The following is a 10,230-nucleotide window of genomic DNA, read 5'->3' as shown; positions in this document are numbered from 1 at the left end:
AACACTCCCTGATAGCATACGTAAATCACCAAAAATAGAACACAGAATTCTCATTGACTGGTTATTAGAAAATTAAATCTAAGCACTAGAATTATGCACAATAACTATAAAAAGTATGCTATCTTTTCTTTCAGCAAAGAAACGATGTACAGTACATGTAGAATAGCGAATAAAATATTCAACATAAAACTATTATAAGCAAACATTTGATTATGCGTGTACTGAATTATTTTACTAAAATTTAAAACACATTGCAAAAGAATTGACAAAAAAGACAATGACAACCCTTCACGATTTTCTGGTCATTGATTTTCGAGATATAAATTAGAGATTACAATCATCTCATGCCGCTTTTACTTTTACTCTTTGCAGGACTAGAGAAATATTTGATTGTTAAAAATTTGTGAACTAATGACATGCTATATATTGATATGACAGAATGAGCAATTCGCAATTCAGACTACAGTCCTGTGTATTGCTGCGCGTGTGAACCATTAGCAACACTTGCTGGAGATCGGCTTGACCCGCCTTTGGATTTCGTCTTCTTGGCTTCAGATTTTGGTTCACTAAAAATATGACAATAGGGCTCATACGTTACAAGTCATATAAACAGTATGAGCTCGATGCAATCCTTGAATGTCATTGTAAACATCTGACAACCACTGGAGCTACAGTTATCCAGTGGGATTGTACAGCTCTACAGAAAATTAGTTTTCTGCAATATTCATCAGGATAGAGATACATATCTCTGGGCCCTTCCGATATGAGTTACGCCTGCTGAGGACTAAACTTCCTTGATAGTAATCACTATAAACTCATCTGGACACCTGGTATCGAGTAGCTTGTGTTTACAGGATAAACAATAGGATGCACTCATGTACTAACTCATACCCTAACCGTACCAGTACTAACTCATACTCTCATTGTACCAGTACCAACTCATACTCTCACCGTACCAGTACAGTGCACCCTCGAGATACGATTACCCTGATATACGATTTTTTCACCTTACGAAGTCAAACATCGTGATATCTTCACCTCGCTATACGAATTTTATTTCACCATACGAATTTGAGAAAAGTTTCGCCCGAGTTAAAATTTGGCCGTCGGTGTGCTCATAACACACGTCGAAATAAAAAAGACACCGAAATATAGTTTGCCGAAAACATTCTTAGAACGTTTAGAAGAGACACGATGATCGACTTCTCTCATATCCGCGTGGAAAATTTCGTGTAAAATGCACAAGCGAGAGCAAATATTCATTTGTAGCGTTATTATAGCTTTTGCTATAAACTTTCAAGTCAGCATACGTATATAACTACAAGTATCTACATTTAATTCGTTATCTATGGAATCTGAGACCGATCCAAACGTTACAAAACGAAGGAAAATTGATTTCTATGTCAACGAAGTTGGATGTCGTAAATAAGAAGGGACCCGTATTATTGACATTGTCAAGGAATATGATCGCAACCAATCAGCATTTGCAATTATTATGCAATTATTATTAAAACAAGAACTCCATTAAAGCAAGCACAAGAAAGAGCTTCCGACAGAAGATTTGAATGAGCTAGGTCATGCACGCGATCAGCATTCAAAAGGAGCAACCATTTAGTAAAGGCAAGGATGTAGAAGATACGGAAAACCCCACATTCGCAGAAATATTTTGAGTGTTTAATTTACTGATGTGGACTGGTACATTAAAACAATGCATGTATAATATATATTATTTATCTCTTGTGTGGCATGTTTTTCATATTTTAGTCATTTTATTTGTTTCCTTTTGGTTTTATGTTTTATTCTCTTGTTTAACCATGTCTTTGCATATGGGCTTGTTATCTTCTACGTGAATACAATTCATCGTATGTATGTATGTAACTCATATAACTAGCTACTCAGGATAGTTGAAGCATCCACATTACTTTCTGAAACTTGCTAAAGCCCTGTCCCCCCTAGGGTATAAATACGTACAAACTTTGTATGTATAGTTACATTGATTCTTTTGCACATTTCATACAAGACAAACTACTGTACCACATTCTCTGGATCCTTTTACAAGCGCTAGCTAGAAATTTTCTGCATTGCACCATCAATTTTTTTCGTAGAAAAGGTAGAAGAATTGGACAGGAATGGACAACTTCTTTTAGCCTACTAAAAAATTCCAATTCATTACGTTTTAAATTTATTTTCAAGTGCACAGCACCATAATTAGCATTGATACGCTTTTGCCTCATCTCTGCTTTACTCGCTACATGTACCAGCTAAAGCCACGTTACTCCAAAGGTATGTACGTCCTGTATAGAAAATAAAATTTTATTTTTCTTTTCGGTAGCCATTAAATGGTCAAGTGTGCGAGGGGCCGCTTTCTATAACTGCATCGCTCGGCCTTATTGATTTAGGTTGAAAAAGGTTTCAAACAGATAGGCTAAAGTTTATAGTGAAAGTGAAGATATGAACTGCTGAAGGATAAAATTTCGTGATAAAAAGTTGATACATACTAAAACTTAGTTTCAAGTGTAGGTTTAGCAAGCTAAACTTACTTGAAGTGAATTCAAAGTTTATGTTATGCGTACCTTTTGAAGGCAAGAACTCCTTACCGTACGTTATGCATTTGGTACACACATTATAATTTTGCGTTTTATTGCAGATCATAACCATTAAAATACACTAAATACAATACAGTTTCTGTAGGTAACTATAATTACTAAAGTTAACATACTATTTTGTTGCTAATTGTCAATATGTACACATTTTTATGAAAAAAATTTGACGATTTTCACCAGGGAGTGTTTGCATTGTTTAATTACAATGGTCTATATACCCCGATATACGAATTTTTCACCATACGATGCCAACCCTGGAACGAATTAACATCGTATCTCGGGGGTGCACTGTACTAACTCATACTCTCACTGTACCAGTACTAACTCATACTCTCACTGTACCAGTACTAACTCATACTCTCACTGTACCAGTACTAACTCATTCTCTCAATGTACTAGTACCATAGCATAGAAACCGGTGGGCTATCATAATGATTAAAGAGACGAACTCTACAATCGCTTGTAAGACAAATGGCAAATATCCTTAAAACATCAAACGTTGAGGGTTGTAATTGCAATGAAATTGATAAAATTCAGACCGCTTTGTGAATATTATGAACACTTAGAAGCCTAGTCTTGTATATACAAGCTATGATATGACCCCTATGACCCCTGATCCTAGACTGTATTAACATCTTTCAATCCGCTGTGAAAGTACTCAGGGTAGCACAACTCCTTTTGAACTGAATGTTATGTTGAAGCTTCAAGTTTGTTGAACTCAATGATAAAACAACAGAAATCAAATACAGTATATAGTTTTTAACACTCTTTCAAAGAAGTGATGTTTTACATATAACTGAGGAAACCTATTGATTGCAGTACACTCAGTCTACTCGAGTGTGTATATTTCTTATGAATAGAAAAACAATTAGTTTTAGTGTAAAGCTCTTGTTGTTGAGGAGAAACTTTCTAGTTTTGCATACTTTTGATCTTTCATTACTAACACTTTCAATCAGCATGTTACTGAAAACTAATGGCAGCCAGTTTGCATTTTTTGGCCAGTTAGAAGCGCCCTTGGTATTTCCACGATATCTCAAGAACAGTACAATTGACTTGAAACTTCGGATTAATATTAAAAACATATACTCCATGAAGCGATCAAAATTTTCTAATTCTACAAGAACCAGAAGTACATGTATGAAAAAACAAAGTGAAACTACTCATCCGAGTTTATTCGAGTGTAATGATCAGGTGAGGAAACAACTCCCTGAATAATCTTGGGACCAGGCTTCAATGTGTTAAAGTTATACTATGTATCATTCAGGGTAGATATAATCAAAGATTACAAACACAAATAGGTTAGTATCGAAGGAACTCACTCTAGTATGGGAAACAATACGGTTAATCTGGCTCTAGAAATATCTGTAGCGAGTGTCTCTTCCACAGATACTATATGCTGAAACGCTTTGCGTAGAAATGACTGTAACTTTTTACGTCGCTCATCCACGAAGTTAGCGTCCTACAACAGTACCAGCATCATCAGAAGCCAAATAAACACAAAATTGCACAAGTTTAAAGTTAAAAAATATTAGCGAATGAAAGAAATGATCTTACGGCTTCAAGACAGAAAGTGGCAATATAAACAATGTATACATTTTTATGTATGTAAAAACAGGGAGCAGGTGCCTAAGACAAGCTGCCACCCGTAAACAGTGTCATAACCTGATTAAAAGACTGCAGTGAGCATCTACTTAAACAGTCAGGTAGCTTGTTAGAAACAGCAGAAATAGAACACTTATTTGGAGAAGTGAATATGAGATGACCAGTTGGTGGCTTATATTTAAAAGTTATCAGAAAATTGAATGCATAGAGTCATAACGGCTGTGGCCTAGTGGTCTACATCGCCTGACCCGCAACGTCAATTCCCATAGAAAGGCCACCGATGGTGACAGGAATAACATCCAACCTTAAATTGCTCTGTGCAACTGGGCATGTCTCTATTCCTCGAGGCTCCAGTCATCGAGGTTACTGTGTCACTAGACTCAGAGACATGTCCAGCCATATTTAGGAGCAATATCTGCACAACAATGGCTCTTAAAAAAACGCATAGCCTTAGCTCGCAGTAAGCTAAGCGGACAATGCCAATTTCTATGAGGAGGCAGCAGACAAAGTTCAGTGAGTGTAAATTAAACTAAAAGAAAATGATACCTTATTTCCAACGGACTTTTTACGGGGAAATTCGAAAGTGCTGATAAGTGGATAGGACTTCTTTATTTTGCGGTAAAATGTGTGCAGCTCTGAGTAGCGTCTGTAGACATTCCACTCATCGTCCTTAATTCTCAGAAAGACCTACACATGGAATATTAACTGCTATTAATAGTCACATAGACAAGCTATTAGGTGTTATGCAACTTTTAATTGTCCATGTTCCTATTTTATACAACTGTATCTCGTATATTCACATGTTAGACAGCCGTTTCTTGCCTGTGCTCACATATCACATAACTGTGTGCCATTTGTGTTAACCTGTTATAAAACTGTTTCTTATTTGTGTTCACTCGTTATACAAATGTATCTTGTTTATATTCACATGTAACATAACTGTTTTTCATTGATATTTACCTGTTATACAACTGTTGCTAATTTGTGTTTGTGTGTCCTAACACCGTTGGTTGTCAGTATTCAGATGTTATACAGCCGTTTAGTGTTTATATTCACCTGACATAAAATCGTTTTTTTGCCTGTTTTCACATGTTATATAATTGCTACATCATTGATCAACAAGTCGTTTGCACCAGGTACAAAACCCGCATGTACCTGAATAGCAACTACAATGTATTGCTATATAAAATTACAGTACATTGTATATATAAATAAACATGATTATTGATAAATAACTAATATGTGGATGATATACCACCTTTGTATGTTGCACTATTTCTCTATTAGATATACAATATATTAATCAAAAACATGACTTATATACATATCATATGTACAACAGGCATATAACTACTGCATACGACCCATAGATACCTGGTAGACATGATGAGCGGTACTGCTTGATCCTTTGAGAAACACAGTAGGTATCCAAACATTTATCAAGGGCCTCCACTCGCTGAAACAGTTATTTATACACACTGAGTACACTCTCATACTATGATTTCTATGACCAAAAAGTTGTTTATCCTTCTAAAAACCAAAACTCAAAACATGATGACTATTAATAGGAATAGGTGTTATAGATAATATATTATAAAAGACTATAGATATCAAGTAGTATACTGTATATGAGATGACTCTATAGATATTAAGTAGTATACTGTATATGAGATGACTCTATAGATATTAAGTAGTATATTGTATATGAGATGACTCTATAGATATTAAGTAGTATACTGTATATGAGATGACTCTATAGATATTAAGTAGTATACTGTATATGAGATGACTCTATAGATATTAAGTAGTATACTGTATATGAGATGACTCTATAGATATTAAGTAGTATACTGTATATGAGATGACTCTATAGATATCAAGTAGTATACTGTATATGAGATGACTCTATAGATATTAAGTAGTATACTGTATATGAGATGACTCTATAGATATTAAGTAGTATATTGTATATGAGATGACTCTATAGATATTAAGTAGTATACTGTATATGAGATGACTCCATAGATATTAAGTAGTATACTGTATATGAGATGACTCTATAGATATTAAGTAGTATACTGTATATGAGATGACTCTATAGATATTAAGTAGTATACTGTATATGAGATGACTCTATAGATATTAAGTAGTATACTGTATATGAGATGACTCCATAGATATTAAGTAGTATACTGTATATGAGATGACTCTATAGATAACCAAGTAGTACGCTGAGTCCAACAGACAGATTTTTGTATCTTGCACCATCTAACGGTACTAAATAAAGAAGTATAACAGATGATAGTCTCAATCTTACCTGCTGTTCGTAACACCATAGCTGTCCTGTAGAAAATTATTGATGTCAGAAGGAAGCTAAAATACAATGTTTGTGAGTCAATGCAGGTTTAAATACTAAATCTTCTGCTAAAAATGACTTGTAATTTCTAACTAATGATTCTTCCAAAAACCACATTCATACATTTTTAGTGATAAACTGATAATCTTTTCGTATTTTGTTTTACATCAAAGTAAAATTCAGATAAGGCTCTCTTTGAGATGATGGCATTTTCAGATGCTGGTGAAAACACCTTTCCCAGTGCTACGGTGCTAGCGCATAAAACCGGCCTGTTGTGACACAAAATGACAACTCAAAACAAGTATATGTTAACCTATTTTAACGCTCTCTGTCTTTATACATACATGTACATAAAAGTCTGTGCATAAACTTTGCCATGGTCAGACCTCTAAAGTGGCACACGGAAGCTGAATTGTACATTTCCCCAGCAACCAACAAGATATACATGTAATTTCGACTGATAAATACTTACTGGTCCCCTCAACTCCGTCAGCTCCCCAGTCAGCTTCCTTATCGAGGCCTCCTTCTGCAGAAGCTGTTTCTGTAGGTGCTCATTAAACTCCATTAGTTCTCCGTGCATCTCTGCTACCTGTGACAGCCAATCACACACTTTTATTGATGTTTAACAAGTACCCTATTAATGGAATACACTATTAATGTTTCAACGGCTAAACAATGGATGTATCAAAAAAGGTGCCCTCAAAAATTGCATCCAAATTTATATCTCATCTTTCACAGAAGACTGATACTACATTTATTATTATATATATACAATATATTATATTATTCTCGTCTTGAATATGGTGAAGTTGAAACTAAAAATTGTCTTCAAGGTTGACTTACAACAAAATTCACATTACAATGATTTGGTATCATTCACCATGTTTTAGTCTGCTGTGTTGTAGGTGCAAAATATGTGGAAATGTGATTACAAGCTCTTAAAAGCTAAAAAACGAACAGTTAATCGCAGCCACCACGAAAACAGCCGTACATTGGAATCCCTCTCAAAACGGCTCAAATAGCACGTAGATGAACACGATGTGCTTCTGTTTACACTTTTATGCAACTTCATTTGTCAAAATATTTTCACAAATATACTTCACACAGTCAATACAATCATGTCTATTGTCCTTACGCATCTATTTCATTATCATTGTAATACTGTCACTTTGAGCATTGATGTCTCAAAACTTAGCCTAAAATCAGTTTAATTTTTTAACCTTAGCTCGAGGGGGTGCATATCATCCTCTGATAAACATGAAGAGCCTGTTAGTCACCTGTGATGGTCGAAAAATGCTGCAGAAATTGTTCCCGTCAATTGGCGGGAAATATGAGTCACATGATCAGATTATGACTAAACGATTAGACTAAGCTGAAACGAAACCGTAAATTTGCAAGCAATTATATTGATAAAGGCTTTCCGGTGAAACTCAAAGTGTTTGTCATAAACTATTGCTACCAAAAGTTTTATATTGAGCCTTTTATTGGCCTTTCATTTCACGCGATAACATCATGCGTCAAAACAATAACCACGTCGAGTTGAATACGTCATCAAAATAAGGGATTCCAACCTATGGCCGTTTGTTTAACTGTTTCATTTTTAGCGTTTAAGAGCTTGTAATCACATTTCCACAAATTTGGCACCTACAACACAACAGAGTAAGACATGACGAACCTTTTGATACCAAATAACTGTAATGTAAACTTTGTTACAAGTCAACTTTTAAAACAGATTTCTATATTTTCCGAGTACTGAAAAATTGAGACTCACGTCTATCAGCTTCCTCTTGTACTCAGAAGCCTCCTGAGATGAGACATCATCTAATTTAGAAGGAGTGATAGTTGGCTGAGGAGCGTCAAGGTGTATGCCTAAATCTGAAGATCAACACAATGTAAATATGAATATGTAAAATATCTTTAGGCTGACGGCTTCATATACGGACATATAAATGCTTACTATTATTGATTTAAGATGAAAATGCTTGTTTACACGCTTAAAATTAATATGCTAGTATACATAGAATTCGCAGATAATCCGGTAAAAAAAACTAAACTTACAATGTATATTTGCATTTAAATATATTGGTTTCCTGTAACTTAATCATCTTGATTCAAATATTTAGTAGAATATATTGGTTTATCGTAACTAAATCATCTTGGTTCAATTAAAATGTTTAGTAGAATATATTGGTTTACCGTAACTAAATCATCTTGGTTCAATTAAAATATTTAGTAAAATATATTGGTTTACCGTAACTAAATCATCTTGGTTCAATTAAAATATTTAGTATAATATATTGGTTTATCGTAACTAAATCATCTTGGTTCAATTAAAATATTTAGTATAATATATTGGTTTACCGTAACTAAATCATCTTGGTTCAATTAAAATATTTAGTAGAATATATTGGTTTACCGTAACTAAATCATCTTGGTTCAATTAAAATATTTAGTAGAATATATTGGTTTACCGTAACTAAATCATCTTGGTTCAATTAAAATATTTAGTAGAATATATTGGTTTACTGTAACTAAATCATCTTGGTTCAATTAAAATGTTTAGTAGAATATATTGGTTTACCGTAACTAAATCATCTTGGTTCAATTAAAATATTTAGTAGAATATATTGGTTTACTGTAACTAAATCATCTTGGTTCAATTAAAATATTTAGTAGAATATATTGGTTTATCGTAACTAAATCATCTTGGTTCAATTAAAATATTTAGTAGAATATATTGGTTTATCGTAACTAAATCATCTTGGTTCAATTAAAATATTTAGTAAAATATATTGGTTTATCGTAACTAAATCATCTTGGTTCAATTAAAATATTTAGTAAAATATATTGGTTTACCGTAACTAAATCATCTTGGTTCAATTAAAATATTTAGTAGAATATATTGGTTTACCGTAACTAAATCATCTTGGTTCAATTAAAATATTTAGTAGAATATATTGGTTTACTGTAACTAAATCATCTTGGTTCAATTAAAATATTTAGTAGAATATATTGGTTTATCGTAACTAAATCATCTTGGTTCAATTAAAATATTTAGTAAAATATATTGGTTTATCGTAACTAAATCATCTTGGTTCAATTAAAATATTTAGTAAAATATATTGGTTTACCGTAACTAAATCATCTTGGTTCAATTAAAATATTTAGTAGAATATATTGGTTTACCGTAACTAAATCATCTTGGTTCAATTAAAATATTTAGTAGAATATATTGGTTTACTGTAACTAAATCATCTTGGTTCAATTAAAATATTTAGTAGAATATATTGGTTTATCGTAACTAAATCATCTTGGTTCAATTAAAATATTTAGTATAATATATTGGTTTACCGTAACTAAATCATCTTGGTTCAATTAAAATATTTAGTAGAATATATTGGTTTACTGTAACTAAATCATCTTGGTTCAATTAAAATATTTAGTAGAATATATTGGTTTATCGTAACTAAATCATCTTGGTTCAATTAAAATATTTAGTAGAATATATTGGTTTATCGTAACTAAATCATCTTGGTTCAATTAAAATATTTAGTAAAAGCAAAGCCAAAGACTCAGCAAATTATGCATCTATTCCAAAAAACAAAGAACCTATTGCATCCTAGTACATTCGTTTAGATCACTCGCAACGAATGTACTAGGATAAATCTT

General features: G+C 33.0%; 1 protein-coding gene across 1 annotated transcript in view; it reads right to left on the bottom strand.

The window, feature by feature from the left end:
• Positions 1-129: 129 nt before the first annotated feature.
• Positions 130-10,230, bottom strand: part of LOC137389679 (sorting nexin-29-like) — a 35,081-nt gene continuing 24,980 nt past the window's right edge. The window contains exons 16-22 of the mRNA XM_068075754.1: positions 8,333-8,436; positions 7,034-7,150; positions 6,523-6,578; positions 5,580-5,661; positions 4,752-4,892; positions 3,923-4,062; positions 130-566 (exon numbers count right to left, since the gene is read on the bottom strand). Coding sequence (XP_067931855.1) covers positions 461-566; positions 3,923-4,062; positions 4,752-4,892; positions 5,580-5,661; positions 6,523-6,578; positions 7,034-7,150; positions 8,333-8,436 — 746 coding nt within the window. The 3' untranslated portion in view covers positions 130-460. The remainder of the gene's footprint in view (positions 567-3,922; positions 4,063-4,751; positions 4,893-5,579; positions 5,662-6,522; positions 6,579-7,033; positions 7,151-8,332; positions 8,437-10,230) is intronic.

This window comes from Watersipora subatra, chromosome 3, assembly GCF_963576615.1.
Source record: "Watersipora subatra chromosome 3, tzWatSuba1.1, whole genome shotgun sequence".
Lineage (NCBI taxonomy): Eukaryota > Metazoa > Bryozoa > Gymnolaemata > Cheilostomatida > Watersiporidae > Watersipora > Watersipora subatra.
The sequence above is the reverse complement of the archived record's forward strand: the minus strand, read 5'-3'. Positions and strand labels throughout refer to the sequence as shown.